General features: G+C 35.3%; 1 protein-coding gene across 2 annotated transcripts in view; it reads left to right on the plus strand.

Moving 5' to 3' along the window:
* PCNX2 (pecanex 2) overlaps positions 1 to 16,346 on the plus strand; it is a 380,127-nt gene that overhangs the window by 296,868 nt on the left and 66,913 nt on the right. For both annotated transcript variants that reach the window (XM_051993594.1, XM_051993595.1), the window contains exons 24-25: positions 3,956 to 4,014; positions 6,218 to 6,433. In XM_051993594.1, the coding sequence (XP_051849554.1) occupies positions 3,956 to 4,014; positions 6,218 to 6,433 (275 nt within the window). The remainder of the gene's footprint in view (positions 1 to 3,955; positions 4,015 to 6,217; positions 6,434 to 16,346) is intronic.

The raw sequence follows: 16,346 nt of genomic DNA on the forward strand, positions 1-16,346 counted from the left end.
AGAGCATCTCTAAAAGAATATTGATATTAGAAAAATGGGAATGTTGAAAATAATAAAGTTTCCCAAATATCATCCAACTTGGTCTCTTTCTCTTATTTGGCTCAGGCTCAGCTCATTGTTGATCTGGTCTATTCAATATAGTATATTTATGAACTAATTTGATACATTAGTCATCTAACTGCATGTCACAGTTTGAATAATAGGCATTCTTCATCCCTTTGGTTATATCTGGTTGTAACTTTCTGAGGGATGAGAATATTACTGAATAGATTTTGTAGTATTATGGACCTGGAAGAAATATCACTATAAAACCTCATCATACCTGAGCACCTGAAGGACTATATCATCTATGTAGATTCTGTCTCCTTTTTGGACTCAGCCTAGAAGATCCTTTATAACAATTAATTAAAGAAAATGTAATTTGAATCCTTCAAATGCCTCAGGTGAAAGTACTTAGTGGGTATAAGAGGAAGGGTATTGGACTAGAGTATATTTCCAGGAAGAAATATAATGTAAAGAAAAATAAAATTCTAGGTTGCCAAGAATTAGGTAGCAGACAATAGGAAGGAGAGTTAGATTTGTAATTTCTGCAATTAAAAAGAGAGAATCACAATGTGATTAATATCATATGAGAAAGAGAAAGATACCTTTTACTTGGGGATTCTACCTCTACAGAACAGCATGATATTACAATGAAGAGACCCTGTAGCTGTAGCAAAAGTCAGGCAGGTTGTCTAACAGAATATGCATGCATTCACATGTCAAACATTCTGGGAACTGAATTTTTGCACACCGTGTACCAGGGGTATTAGTCATATACATTTCCCCTTCCAATAGCAGTCAAAGGATCTGGAATTGATGTTCATAGAATAGTATAGTTGAGGAAGAAATCCAATTACTGTGCTAATTAGCACCTTGGAGTAGTAAGCACCAAATTTACAGTAAGAAATCACAGGGGAAAATTCAAGTTATTCACCATGGTTTAAAATTCATCTTCTTAGACAGTCTGGTTGACAGCCAGGGACCTTGGAGCACATAGGCAGTTTAGTTTAGTTATTGTTGAATGGAATTTAACACTGGGAATTCTATCTATCACTTTTAAGAAGAAACCAGTCTTTTAGTTAATAGATTTTTATAAAGTGTTCTAATTCCCAAAGAAAATTTGGTAGATGGTTTGTGGGTTGGCACAGTTCCTTTTTAAAAGTTATTTATTCTGTTCCTAAAAAGTACATTTTTCCAGTTTTCAAGATAAAATTTAAAATTCTGTTTGGATAATTCTTATGCAGAGAAGAGATTCCTATCTTCATTAAAGAATTTTTACTACTCTCTTAGTTTTTTTGGAATCGTGTAACCTTTTATTTTCAAGGATTACTTACAGGGCTCTTAGAAGAGAGCAATAGTAGAAATCTGTTTGCTGGTAACTTGATTGGGGTAGAGAAATATCATTTCATTCCTCCCAATACAATCACCATGTCCATTGAGTGAAACTCATAGTCTTGTTTGCTTAGCTCTCAAATTATCGAGGGATTGAAGGGGCAAAGAGATTTAATGGAAAGAATGTTGTCTTTGCAGTCAGGTAAGGTCTTATTAATCTATTAATCAGCAGTATAACTACTAACAAATCATTTAATTTCTCTGATGTAGAGTATAGACTAGCTCCCTGGAGGGCTTCAGGGTCAGCCAGAGCCAGGACAAATTAAAGTCTTTGGTCTTTAGTAGGAGAAGTGAAGGAGGCAGGCAAGCTGCCATGAGGCTTGTCAAAGATGTCTCCTGGAGTCTGGAATCGGGAGTCTCCAGCCTCTCTCCTCCTCATCCTATCACCAAGTGACTCTCCCTTCTCTCCCTCAGCCCTCCAGTCTTTGCCTACAATTATCTTACTACCAAATATTCAGCAAGCACCAAAGGTGAGAAGAGCCATGATCCAAATATATATTAATAAAGCCATTGTCTCACATCGAACAGATAATTAGCTTTAAGTGCTCTGCTTTCTCAGATTCAAATATACCTATTCAGAGTTTCAGTCCTCTACACTCTGAAGTTCTGAGATTTTTTAAAATGGAGATAATAAAAATTGTTAAGTCAGGCAAAACCACATCAATGCATTGTCCATGTTAGAAACTGTATGCTTCATTGGACACTTAGAGTCTACTATGACAGTGAGAGATGGGAGACATGCTTCATCATCTAGCCACTGAATTCATTATTGGACACTGCATTGGTCAGAGTATAGCATTAAGCACAGAGTCTGAAACATAATAGATGTTTAATAAATGCATGTTAATTGATGGGCTGATATCACAGTATTTATTTATTGCTTAATAAAATGTGTTAATATCAGCTATAAACTATGGATAACATAACAAATATCAGTTATTCACACTTCTGTTTCAGTAAGCTTCCATAACGAAAACCATCCTTAGCAAGATCATCTTTGCCGTTCCACCTTAATATGCAAATCCTAGACTTGAAACTTGGGGAATTCCAACTATCTCATTTACTAGCTTTGAAACTTCTGTCAAATATTCCAACCTCTCATAGTTTCAGTTTTTTCATATGTAAAATTGTGATAATACTTTACTTCTTGAGCTTATTGTGAAAATTCATTACAAATTATAAAGAATTATATAAATGTTACTGTTATTTATTGCTTTTTCAGTTGTGCCCAACTCTTCATGCCCCATTAGATGTTTTCATGGCAAAGATATTTTGGAGTGATTTTTGCCATTTTCTTCTCCAACTCATTTTGCAGATGAGGAAACTGAGGCAAAGAGAGTCAAGTGACTTTCTCAGAGTCACATAGCTAATAACTGTCTGAGGCCAAATTTAAACTCAGGAAGATGAGTTTAACTCCTTCTGAACTCCAGGCCTAACACTCTGACCACTGTGCCATCTAGCTGCTCCTATTATTATTTAATATATTTATGGTAAAAATCTGTTCTTTTTAATCTGTAAGATGAAAGAAAAGCCATGTAGAAAGAACTCAGAACTCAATTAAATTCATTTGTATTATTTTCTGGCATCAGTTGTAAAAGATCATCACTATGTATGGACAGTACCTTTATTTTGGGGATATGTTTTAGGCTAACACTAAATCAGGCAGGTCTAATGTTTCAGGTTTGAGACTTAAATGAAATGACACTCCCATAGACTAACAGTTAATAAAAGGTAGTTCATTTAGCCATAAGATGGAAAATATATTCAGGAAGGATACAGCACCAGTTCAGAGAGCCTCACCCCCCATTTCTATATGGAAATGTCTGGCTATCAGGTTGTGTTGAGGGTACTGATTCACATCAGAGTGGACCTTCACCAAGTCTAAGGAACACTGAGTCCTTGCAAGTTGACCTTTTATGGTTTAGATTACTGCAAATCTGTATCAGGTTTGAAATTAATCCCATGGATCCATCAAGACTCAAAGACAATTTCTCTGCTTATTAGGTAGGAAAGAAAAAAAAAAAACCTAGCCCAGTATACATACCTGATATTTCTCTTACCATATTAGATAAAAATGGAATTTCATTTATTGTCTAAATGTTGACTTTAGGTTGTGATAGAAACCCTTAAAATGTTCAGGAGATAAGATACTTTAATTGTTAAGTTCTTCTATCTTCCAATCCTTTTCTCCCCTCTGCCTAAAAGTTCTCTACCCCACATCACCCGTACCAAACATCATCAAAATGGAAGATAACAATTTTTTTTATCTTCATTATGCTCTATATCAGATTCATTGTAATCAGTTCAAATACTGGCTCTGCCATTTAGTATCTGTGTAATTTTGGCAAATAACCTTTTGAGGTTTTGATTTCTTCTATAAAATGAAGAGGTTGGAAGAAAGACTGTTCTAACTAATCCATGATTCTATCTACAACCTTATCTTTTAACGTAGTAGCTGGTCACTATAATTTGAAAAAAGCCTTATTGACTTCCGTTTTTACTTGGTTTGTTTTCCTCTCAGCACGAGACGAGTGGACAACTCCAATACAAGACTGGCAGTTCAAATTGAAAAAGATCCAGGTATGCAAAAAAGCATCCTTTCTCCCTCTTTGAAAATGTAAATGGGTTTTTGCTGGGAACTAAGCAGGGAAAATTAGGTTCATGTTGTTTTTAATAATCATTGTGGGAACAAAGCACATTGGGGCAAATATGTTTAGAATAAAATAAAATTCTGCAAGAGGACTGATTAAGTCCCCTGATTTGGTATGGAAATGCATTCACTGGTTATTCTGAATTGATTAGGTAGCTCTTGAGTAGTGAATAACTTTGTTAATCAAGACATTTGAGTTTGTAAATAGTAAATACCAAACTTAGGCAGCAAATCTTAAAACCCAATTGGTCTGTAGTCACACAGCACCTTGAACAAATCAGATTTAAGCTATCCTCCCCAGGACAAACTTTCCTGATTCCATGTCCTAGAATTTATAAAAGGACCCAATACAAAAATGTTTTTCCTCCTCAATCAGTTTCACTTTCAACTACCTATTTATTCTTTTTCTTTTTCTATCTCCAAAGAATGACAAAATCCTTTATAGCCCATGTTCTTAAATTCTGAATACTCTCTTTTCCATGCCATTTCTCTTTCTTTAAACATTCCATGATACCAGTGAAGTAGTTAGACAGAGGAGAGGGCATTGTGAGGCAGTGGGGGAGAATGTATCTGGTCTGTTGTCTGCATTTGTTTAGCTGTCTGCATTTGTCTGAGGGCTAGGATGTGATGATTTTAAAATAATCTGAAGGTATACTCACATGGAACTATTTGTTGAACTTTAAAAAATAATAATGTAATTGTATATCTGTCAGATATGATGGATCAATGTCTCTGAATCCATGAAACTCTTTATTATACCTAGCTTATATATAAAAGTACTTCTCCTCTTAGATCTCTATTATCATTAGTCAACCACAAATATTGTTCCATCGTAATTATAATTGTGATAATATTATCAAAGTATTCTAAGCAAGTATCTAGAGATAAATATGTTTATTCTGGTGTCCATTGTTAAAATTTATCTTCCCATTTCTTTAGCTATTATCTATATGTGTATAAATAGGTATATGATTCAAAGATGTGTATATTTCATTATATATAGATATATCCATATCTTGGTAGAAAATGTTATATAGATATCTATATAAATATCAGCAGCTGGAGATAACTAAACAATAGTATGTTCCCCTCCTTTGAGTCTCCTCTTCTAAGCAACAGGACTTTCAGCAGGCTTTATATAAGCCTCTGAGTATCAGCTGTGAGTCATTGTAACAAATGAATGCAGTAGTCAGGTTAAGCAGGCAATGTGTCAGAGGCTTTAGTTACGTTGATATTTTATGAGGTTATGTGACACTGCCTCAACTCATCTGAAATTCATTTCATTTCATTAATCATAATTAGGCTATAAATGCAATCACCTTAATTCCTTTCTCTACTGCTTCTGGCAGCGGGTGAGGACATTCATGATATGATGATGTTATTCCATAGATCAATTGAAACATTGATTCATGGTTATGCCAGTGCTTGAGCTAGCCTAAGGGCAAAAAAGAGTGAAAACTCACTCAGAAACCCAAGCAGGCATTGGCTACATGTTGCTTTTCTGACAAGATTGTCTCATGGAGCATAACTCAGACTGCACTGCATTTGTGATTGTTCCCTGATTACTCAAGCCAAAACAGATTCCAGATTGCAGAGGTAGCATGGTAAGTTAGCAGAAACAGTGCTAGATTCAGAATCAGAGATTTTGGATTCACTCTGGCCTTTGCTACTTATGACCTTGTAATCTTGCACACAAGTCACTTAAATTTACTATGTCTTCATTTCCTCATCTATAAAGTGAGGGAGTTGGATTAGATGACCTCTGAAATCCTTTTGAGCAAAAAATCTACAATTCTATGAATTTGTGCTCTCAGAGAGCTTATTTTCTGAGAAAGTATTACATATGTGATATATGACATATGACAATAAAAATTACAGCTTTTATTATATTATTATTTTAAATAAAGAGTGTGGCAGAGGTTGGGAAAGGAGTTAACATGAGCTTTGGTACAAGAATCACATGTTTTTAGGAGCACTACTGCAATAAACTGAAAGATTTTATAGGCATTATGTAACTCATGGAATGCATGGAATCCCCCACAAATTCTGAATTTTTGTATATAATTATTTATAGAATTTAATCCATAAAACATTTATCTGAATATAATTTGATTCTTGTAATTCTTCTTTCAGGAAATGATGACAACAATCTGAATTCCATCTTCTATGAACATTTGACAAGATCTCTCCAAGTATCTCTTTGTGGAGATTTGGTTCTTGGTCGATGGGGTAATTACAGCTCTGGAGACTGTTTTATTTTGGCTTCAGATTACCTCAATGCTTTTGTTCACCTAATTGAAATAGGAAATGGCCTTGTTACCTTTCAACTTCGAGGGTTGGAGTTTAGAGGTAAGAATTTTTTAAATTCATTTTTTGTTTTTTTTAATCATCTTTATTTCCAAACATTTCCCTTCCCCCTTTCCTACTTGGGAACCCATCCTTTGAGGGAAAAGAAGAAGAAGAAAAAGAAAAAGAAAGAAAAAGAAGAAGGAGAAGGAGAAGAAGAAGGAGGAGAAGGAGAAGGAGAAGGAGGAGAAGGAGAAGGAGAAGGAGAAGGAGGAGAAAGAAGACGAAAGAAGAAGAAGAAGAAGAACAAGAAGAAGAAGAAGAAGAAGAAGAAGAACATGAAGAAGAAGAAGAAGAAGAAAAAGAAGAAGAAAGAAAAAGAAGAAGAAGAAAAAGAAGAAGAAGAAGAAGAAAGAAGAAAAAGAAGAAGAAGAAGAAGAAGAAAAGAAAGAAGAAGAAGAAGAAAGAAAGAAGAAGAAGAAGAAGAAGATGAACATGAAGAAGAAGGTCATTAGAAATACACAGTATTCAGTTTTGGTTTTGGTATTATTCTTTCAATTTCTTTTAATTATTATATGTGTGTGTGTGTGTGTGTGTGTGTGTGTGTGTAGAGAGAATTATTTTAAGTAAATACTTTAAATAATAGTTTAATTCATTTCAATGTCAATTTTAAATAAAAATATTTAATTAAAATCTAAAAATTATTGGATTCACAGCATTGATAAGAAACAATCATATAAGAAAGATTACCAGAATAAAAAAATACTATCCCTTTTACTGAGGAAGAGTTAAGAGGATAAGGTTATAGCACAGACTTTCTATACTCTTAGATTATACACAATCCATCAATTAGTTGGCCCCGTTCTCCAATAAATCATAGAAAATTAGTACTCCAACATGTCTGAACACTAACAGTCACATAATTTTTAAAAATTTAATTTGTTGAGCAAATATGACAAGAAGAAGGAGAAGAAAAATAGTTGGAGGAGGAAGAGAAGGGAGAAGAGCAGGAGGAGGACGAAGAAGAAGAGAAGATGATAAAGTAGAAAATGATGATGATGATAAAGAAGGGGAGGAAGTGAAGGAAGGGGAGGAGGAGGAGAAAGGATTTCAACAAAACTGATAAATCAAATGAGTACTCTGTACAAATTAAACTAGTACTTTAACATATCTGAAAACTGACAGTTACATAACCAAAAAAAAACAAACAAACAAACAAACAAACAAACAAACAAAAAAAACCAACAACAACAACAACAATTTGATTGGTTGAGCAATCTGTACTAAGATTTCTGTACTAAAAACTGACTGTTTTTACCACTTTTCACCATTAATATGAACCCCCAACAAAATCAAATTTGAGATCTCATGAACCAAAATTCATTAATGAAACATTTGTGCATATGCATGTGTCCTTCATGACATAGTTGACCTCTATGCACTTTAAAATAGGATAATATAGCTTTGCAATAATGTAATATTCAGAAGCTCTCTACTTATGTTAGGATTTTGAAAGCTCTCTGACTTCTGTTCTGCCTCTAATAAGAAAGATCATAACATTATCAAAATTCTAAGACTATAAAGAACCTCAGAAGTCATGTGTCTAGACCTCTCATTTGGCATATTAGGAAATCAAGGCCCAATAAAATTAACTGCCAAAGTCACCCAGCCAAAATATGTCTGAAGTGGGCATTCAGCCCATATCTTCCTGATTCTTTGAGGCTGGCTCTCCATCTACTACAAAGTGCTACTACTCAGCTTATTAACATTAAACAGATTAAAATAAATAAGATAGCTGGGTGAAACAGTGGATAGAACATTAGAATCAGAGTGAAGAAAACTTGAATTAAATCCTACCTTATGTACTTCTTTACTATGTGATCCTTAGCAAATCATTTAACCTTTCTCTGCCTCAGTTGTCTCATCTGGCAAACTGAATGATAATAGTATCTTACCTCCCAGAGTTGTGAAAATAAAATGAGACATATTTGTATAGTGTTTTACAAACTTTAGAATGCTATATAAATACTAGTTATTGTTTATTATTATTATTACAAAAGCTGAAAAATATTATTCCATAATGTATAGAGAGAGGGCTTCAGTCAGGAAGATCTTGAGGAAGGGGAAGAGTAGCTACCTTGGATCTTTGGGTATGATCCTATAGGTGAAGGCTCTGGAGAGTCATATGAGAGAGTCATATAGTGAGCCAATGCTAGGGAGAAAGCAAAATGGAGCTCAACTAGGAAAAAATTATGTGAAGTATAGTCCATGGAGGTTAGGGGTGGCAAAAGAATCCTGTGATCTGGTATTGTCTTATTTTAACTAATTATTCTCATTCACTAACTACATGTTAAGCTCAACATCTTTTAGGCATCCAGAGGTTCTCTCCGTCCTCTCCTTCCAGTTAAACTATGATTTGAAAGTTCAAGCTCAATTCAAAGGCAGAATGAAACATCTTTGGCATATATTTTATGTAATCTTCGAAGTTAGAAATTAGAAATCTAATTCATATTATTATACCTACATGATTATATTGTATATAATATCAACTAATATTCCATATTAGTTAACATGTCATATTATATGACATCAAGTGTTTTTATTATAACTAGACTCCATTATGCTGGATTAGAAGGGAATGATGATCAACATTCAAAGGATATTCTTGCTGGTCAGTTGTTTCAGTCATGGCCAATTCTTTGTGACCTTGTTTGGAATTTCCCTGGCAAACATAGTGCAGTAATTTGTCATTTCCTTTTCTAGTTCCTTTTATAGATGAGGAAACTGAGGCAGGCAGGGTTAAATGATTTGCCCAGGTTCACACAACTAGTAAGTGTATGAGGCCAGATTTGAACTCAAGAAGATGCATCTTCCTGATTCCAGACCTAACACTGCACTGCATCATGTAACTTCCCCCAAAGGAGAGTCAAATAAAAGCTAATAGTTAACACTTGTACAGTACTATTATGTGCCAGGAACTGTGCAAAGAACTTTACAATTATTATTCCATTAGATCTTTGCACCAACACTGGGAGGCAAGGATCATCCTCATTTTACAGATGAGGAAACTGAGGCAAACAGAAAGTTGATCAAAGTTATATAGCTAGTAAAATGTCAGAGTCTAGATTTGAACTCAGGACTCCATGACTCCAGGCTCAGGGCACTATTCACTACATCACCTAATAAATATCAGAGACTATCTATACTAGACAAACTTTATTTTACAGAGGAAGTAACTGAATCTGAAGGAATTTAAGTCCACACAGTTAGCAAATTTCAAAGACAGTATTTAAATCTAAGTCCTCTGATGTGGGGCCCAGTTCTCTTTCCATTATATTAACAATTCCTTGGGGAGCTGGTCCTTCCACAAATGTTAGGAAATAACACAGGGAAGAATTATCCTCTAAATTTCTGAATCCGAGGTATACCCGATGCTTATCCACTGTCACTGATTTCAAAAGAGTCCATGAAACTAGCCAGTTTCATCTGTCAACATGGTTGGGCTGACTTAAATCTTTTTCTCTGGAGGCTTGCTTTTCTTTCAACAGACCCGAAAGAGTCCATGTGTTTGGGAGGCAAACAAAGATAATTAGATTGGAGTTGTGGTTGCCTGATGGAATTCTTGCATGCTTTTTCTTACTGTCAGGTGTCCCTCACAGGCCTTCTTCCTAGTCCACCAAATGAAGCATTTATGCCTCACTTGAAACTTCATTAGATGAAATATGGAAGGAGGCAGAGATGTAATTGCGTGAAACAGATATAATTGCGCACAGTGGAGAGGCAGCTGTTCGTGTAATGCTGAGATTGCCCAGGAGGCTTTCCCTGTTATCACTGGTTTATTTCCCTCCTTTCTCCAAAACAGAACATTAACGTGGCCGCGCTGTAAGGGTTACTCAGGCAAAATAATGATGTCTGAAGGAAAAAGGAAGACCAGTTAACCTGGTCTGGACTTCTCCCTACTGGGCAATATATTTTATTTTTCTTTGCCTTATTGTTTCTTTTGACAACTGCAAAGAGTACATAGTTTTATACAATCTTATTTTGACATTTATGGTCGGAGGAATGCACTAGGCTTTGAATGATTGTGATATTTCCTAGACTTCTATTACATTTGGAAGGACCTGCTTTTCTTGGACTTGTTTGTTGGACTATATGTCTAAAGCCCCGTTCAGCCTTCCACTTTCTTCTTAGTTCCCCATTTCTCCAAACTGAACAGTTTACTTGGGTCCTTTACAGCCCTGGACTATCAGAGTAAAGGTGTGTCAGCTACAAAACCTATTTTCCCTTTGAGGAGTTCATCCAATGCTGAAATATAACAATGAAAAGGAACTGGCACACAGTCAGTCCTTCTGTTGAGTATCATAATTTCAGTCACCCTTCAGTGTGCTCTGCACTTGCTTGAGTTTATTCTCAGTTTCCTTGACTTATTTTGAAAATTGCTTCTTGCTCATATGTATGTCTTACCCACCCTCCTGACACTCCTTTCTGCTCACTCCATTGGTGTGATATTTCTGTGCTTGAACCTTTGGTTCATAGACTACAGAATCATGGATCTTGAGCTGAAAAGGACCTTAGAGCTCATCTGGTCTAAACTCTTTATTTAACACATATAAAGAAAGTCGAGACTAAGAAGTACTTGTCCAAAGTCAAACACATAGTAATTGTAAGAGATCTGATTCCTTTTCAGGTATCCTGACTCTATAAACAATCAATAAGCATTCATTAAATACTTTGTGCCAGGCCCTGAAGAGATACATATGACAAATGAAGGAGTCTCTATTCATAGTCAGCTTATATTTCCAATGGGGGAGACAAAATACCAATATATATAGCAGAAATATAAAGGGAATATACAAGAAATAGATGAAGTGATTAAATACAAGAGAGTATGAGTAGAAAGGCACTAGCCTTTTGGGGAATCAATAAAGGCTTCATGTAAAAGATGGTGCCTGTGGTGTCTGAATTGCATCTTAAAGGAATAAGTAGCTCTGTGGGACAGAAATTATAAGGAAATACTTTCCAGATATGGGAAGCAGCTTTTCTGAAAGTACAGAGATAGATGATAGCATTCTATGAGTTAGGGACAGAGAGAACGATAGTTTAGTTTAATTGAAGAGTATGAGAGGGGGAATAATATCCAAACAGACTTAACAGATGGGTCTGGAGTAGATTGTATAGGACTTTAAAAGCGAAACAGAGTAATTTATATTTTATCAAGAGAAAATCATTGGGAATGATTGAGTAAGAGAGTTACCTGGTAAGATTTTTGCTTAAGGAAAATTACCTTGGAAGCAATATATAGAATAGCCTGGAGGAATGAAAGAGTTATACAATAGAATTCATGAGGAAGTCAGTGCCTTCATCAAAGTAAGAGGATGAGGGCCTGATAAAATGGTAGCTACAGGAAGAGAGAGAAGTGACTGTATGTACAAGAGAGACTTTTCAAAGTGGAAAAAATAAAATCTGGCTACTGGTTGGATATGTGAAGTGACAGAGAGTGAAAAGTCCAGAATAATGCCAAACTAGATATATTGGAAAAATAGTGGTGCCTTTGACAAAAAAAAGGGGGGGGGTTTTGTTGTTGTTGTTGTTCATCCTTTGTTCTTGAAGAGAACTAATTACATAAAGTGAGTGCTGTCTTGTATCTTGATTTGGAAGTGAATTGGCTTTAAATGAGTCAGAGCTGCACAAAGTCATTGGTCTCTCTGGCCTATTGAGAGAAACAGGAAAAAGTTTAAGTGAAAAGATAATGAATTTAGTTTTAGCTTTGTTGAGTTTAAGCTGGATCAGGAAATACAGTTTGAAATGTCCAATGGACAATTGTTGATCTGGGACTGAAACTTGAGGTACAGTCTAGGAAAGATACAGTATAGATTTGAAAGTTATTTGAATAGAGATGATAATTAAAAGCATTAAGCTGATGAAAGAATTTAGAGAGAGATTATGGAAGGAGGAAAAAATATAGTATAGAACATTGATAATTACCCATAGGTAAAGGATATTATGTGGATAATGAGCAAACAAAGGTGACTGAAGAGTGGTCAGGGAGATGCAAACTAAGGGAGAGTAGTGTCATAAAAAAGAGAGGAAAGAGTATGAAGGAGAAGGCTATTATTATGATGATTTTTTATAATAATAATTTTTGTTGTTTCATTTTTCAGTTGTGTCCTGCTCTTCATGACCCCATTTGAGATTTTCTTGGCAAAGATACTGGAATGATTTACCATTTCTTTCTCCACTCCTTTTATACGTGAGAAAACTGAGGCAAACAGAATTAAGTGATTTGCCAGGATCACACAGCTAGTATGATCTATGGCTAGATTTGAACCCAGAAAGAAGAGTCTTCTTGACTCCAGTGCCGTATCCACTGTGCTACTGAGCTGCCCCACAAATTGTAATAGCTGGTATTTAAATAGTAACATGAGGTTTAGAAAATAATTTATATAAATTAGCTCATTTGATCCTCACAACAATCCTGAGAGGTAGATGCTACTATTATCTCCATTTTATAGACAAGGAAACTGAAGCATAGAGCTAACACAGCTAGTATATATTTGAGGCAATATTCAAATTCAGATCTTCCAAACTCCAAATTCTGCTCTCTGAACTCTGGACCACCTCAACACTAGTAGTGGTTTACAATAACAAATGCAGTCAACAGGTTGAGAAAGACTAGAACTGAGAGAATGTCACCAGATTTGGAAATTAAGAGGTCATTAGTAATATCAGAGTAAATTTTTTCAATTGAGGCTTAAGAACAAAAAATATCACAAAAGGCAAAGAAGTGAGTGAAAGGGGGAAAAGGGTGAATGCAGAAATATAGTAAAATTTTCAAGGAGTTTGGTTCATAGAAGGAGATATCTAGGAAGATAATTTGGGAGAATGGAAAGGTCCAGTGAAATGTTTGTTTGTTTGTTTGTTTGTGGATGGTGGAAACAAGAATGTTTGAAGATAATAGGGAAAGAACCAGTTGATAAAAAGTTGAATATTTGAGAAAAAGGAAGGATGACTGATTTCACAATCCAAAATTTTTTCTATTGCATCCAACCAGTGCTCTAAGTATAGTCCTTTCTTCTCTTGTTTAAGATATCTTGTCATCTCCACTTCTATATAAGATGTGATTTTATCCTTGTCTGTCTAATGCAGGTAAACCGGATTCAGAATGCCTCCTTGTATTATGCCTTGAGTCACTGATTCCACCAACTCACAAGTGGTAGAAAATTAGAGAATGAGCTCGTAAAAGTATGGTTTGTCCTCATTCAAAGAAAAACATCCCACAAGGGATGAATTCACAGGATTCAAAACTCTGATTTCTCTGGGTTAGGTGTTACTAATAATTGAGCATAGAAGTCTGAATCTAAAGCAACCCTATTTATATTAAGAGGGTTGAAGTGAATGATTAATGTGGATACTGCTGAGATAGCACAAGCAGGAGACAAATTTCATTTAAGGAGCCAATTTTTTTTTCTATTTTTCTTTTTCTTTTAGCCTGGGCATAGTGAAAATCCCAGAATAGAAACTCCTTTGCTTCTTTTGTAATGCCAGAGAACTGGGCTGCAGTGAGTTACAGGACTTCAGTGGTCTTTTCACTTTGAGATTTTATGTGTAATTCTTCCAACTACCAAACATTATGGGTTTTTTTAAGAAGCCCATTCAAGATTTGACAGTTTAATAATCAGCTTTAAATCTAAGTCAGGGTAACAAATAATGAACTCCACAAGGAGAGCACTGAGGTGAGGGGCATCAGGTTCAAAGTTTCTCAAAGGAAATTGAATCTGTTGGATTTCACATCCCATTATAATGTCATTCATTTATGTAGGTGGAAGCAGAAGAATAGAGCAAGGAAAGTTGATTATCTGTTCAGTCATGTCTGATCTCCTTCAGTCAGCTAGTTGGAGCAGGTGGATGGGTTAACTTTCCTGTAGGGAGAGGAAAAAGAGCCAGATCACTAGCACTCCGGCAAAGAGGGGTAATGCTTAATAGCAAAGAGAGCAAGTAGGAAAATGTGAGGTGAGATAAACTTATTTAGGAGAAAAGAAGGGGCCAAAAAGGCAGAAGATACTGGAAGAGATATTATTAGGAGGAACAGGAATGAAATAAGAAGGACAAAAAGCAACTCAGAAAGTATTTATTGAATGCCTATTAATATTGTATATTGTTATTCTGGCCAACATGGGACATGGAAAATAGAAAATATAGAAAAGTCTTCCTTCAAATTTGCTTATCAAAACAAGAGATAAAAGCAAGTCTTCATTTCATCAAAATTATGTAGTAGAAATTGGTATTATTCAAAAACTTTCACAGCCAAGATTTTAGAATACTCTGGGATTAATCAAATTTCATTGGTGAAAAGGAAAGGTCCAAAGACACCAGAGCTTATCACACTAAGCATACATCTTTTTCTAGCACAGAGTCCCTCCAAAATTATGCCTGTCTTCATAAAGAATGAGATGATAAATAAATTGGAAGAGCATAGGATAGTTTACCTGTCAGACCTGTGGAAGAGGGAGGAATTTATGACCAAAGAAGAACTAGAGATCACTATTGACCACAACATAGAAAATTTTGATTATATCAAACTGAAAAGTTTTTGTACAAACAAAACAAATGCAAAATTATGCCTGTCTTAACAAAACTGTCTTTGTCCCTATACACATGCTGCCAAATAAAGCTGGAGAAAAATCATGAAACCGTGTTGAGTAGATCCTGTATAAATTTGTTGTGTAATCTCACATGGGCCCTTACCACAGCAAAGCAATTTTTTCACAACTACCTAATTGACTATCCTACTCATCAGAGAAGCTTTTTGCAATCTTTTTGATTCTTGCTCAAAACTTCCTTCTTTCTCCTTCCCCCTTCCCTTTTTGCTGAGAATCTTGCCTTATATTTCGCTGAAAAAAATTCCAGGTCATCTGCTAAGAGCTTCCTTTTTATCATTAGGATTATCATGTTTCTCATTATCGTCATGCTGGATCAGTGTTCAGAAGTCAAATTAGGCAGAATGGTATAACAAGAAGCAAGGAATATAGGCTTCATCTGAGGAAACAGGTAGGGAATAGATAGGCAGTGGCTCAGATTTAGAAACTGCTAGGTGGGTCTACACAGTGTGCAGTATACTATAACAGTTACAGTATAGCTGAGAAAATAGGAAGAAAGGAATCTGCTCTCTGCCTGGTTTAAGCAGTTATTTTAATTTAGGAGTAGGTAAAGAGTTGTATATACATTCTATCAGACTAGGCAAAGGTTCTGTATGTGTAAGGGATAACAGCAGAAGATAAGATTTTCTAGTGAGCCCTCAGAGTTCTTATAATCCAATCCAGACCTTTTATTTCACATAAGATTAATCTAAAGTCTATAGAGGTTCACTGATTTCTCTAAAGTCACTAACTAAATTAGTGGTAGATTGGAGTTTAGAATCAAGATTATCTTGGAATCTAGAATCAAGGTCATCTGACTCCTACACTGGTATTCTGAAGTAGTTTAATAAGGAGAAATCATACAGTATGTATCTCTTTACCAGCATTATGAAACTGGCTGTCTTTTCACCAGACAAAAGATTTCAAGTTCCCTGCCCTTCCATATTTCCTTATTTTTTTCCCTTCTCCTTAAAGAAAGTTATTCCCTCTCCCTCTTAGCAGGAATTTCCTTAAAATGTGCATCTAGTGATAAGTGGATTCACTAAATTTTTATAGGTTAACTTCTTTTAAACAGAACTCTATCCTTTTTCCAAGCACAAATCCAGACTTTATCATAAGAGTGAAGATTGCTATAGCAGGAGAAAACCTTGAAAAACACATGGAAGCAGTTAAACCAGGCTGTGAAATGAATCTTTAAAGTGGTTTTCCCACACCAGGTCTCTCGTCAAAGTTTCCATAGATAGCAGGCCACAACAGCTCCTTCTGCTCCTTAAGAATTCTTGTCAAGTCCCAGAGGCCACCACATAAGTATCTAGATACTTATGAGTAGCCTACCACTG

The sequence above is a fragment of the Antechinus flavipes genome, chromosome 4, assembly GCF_016432865.1.
Source record: "Antechinus flavipes isolate AdamAnt ecotype Samford, QLD, Australia chromosome 4, AdamAnt_v2, whole genome shotgun sequence".
NCBI classification, from domain to species: domain Eukaryota; kingdom Metazoa; phylum Chordata; class Mammalia; order Dasyuromorphia; family Dasyuridae; genus Antechinus; species Antechinus flavipes.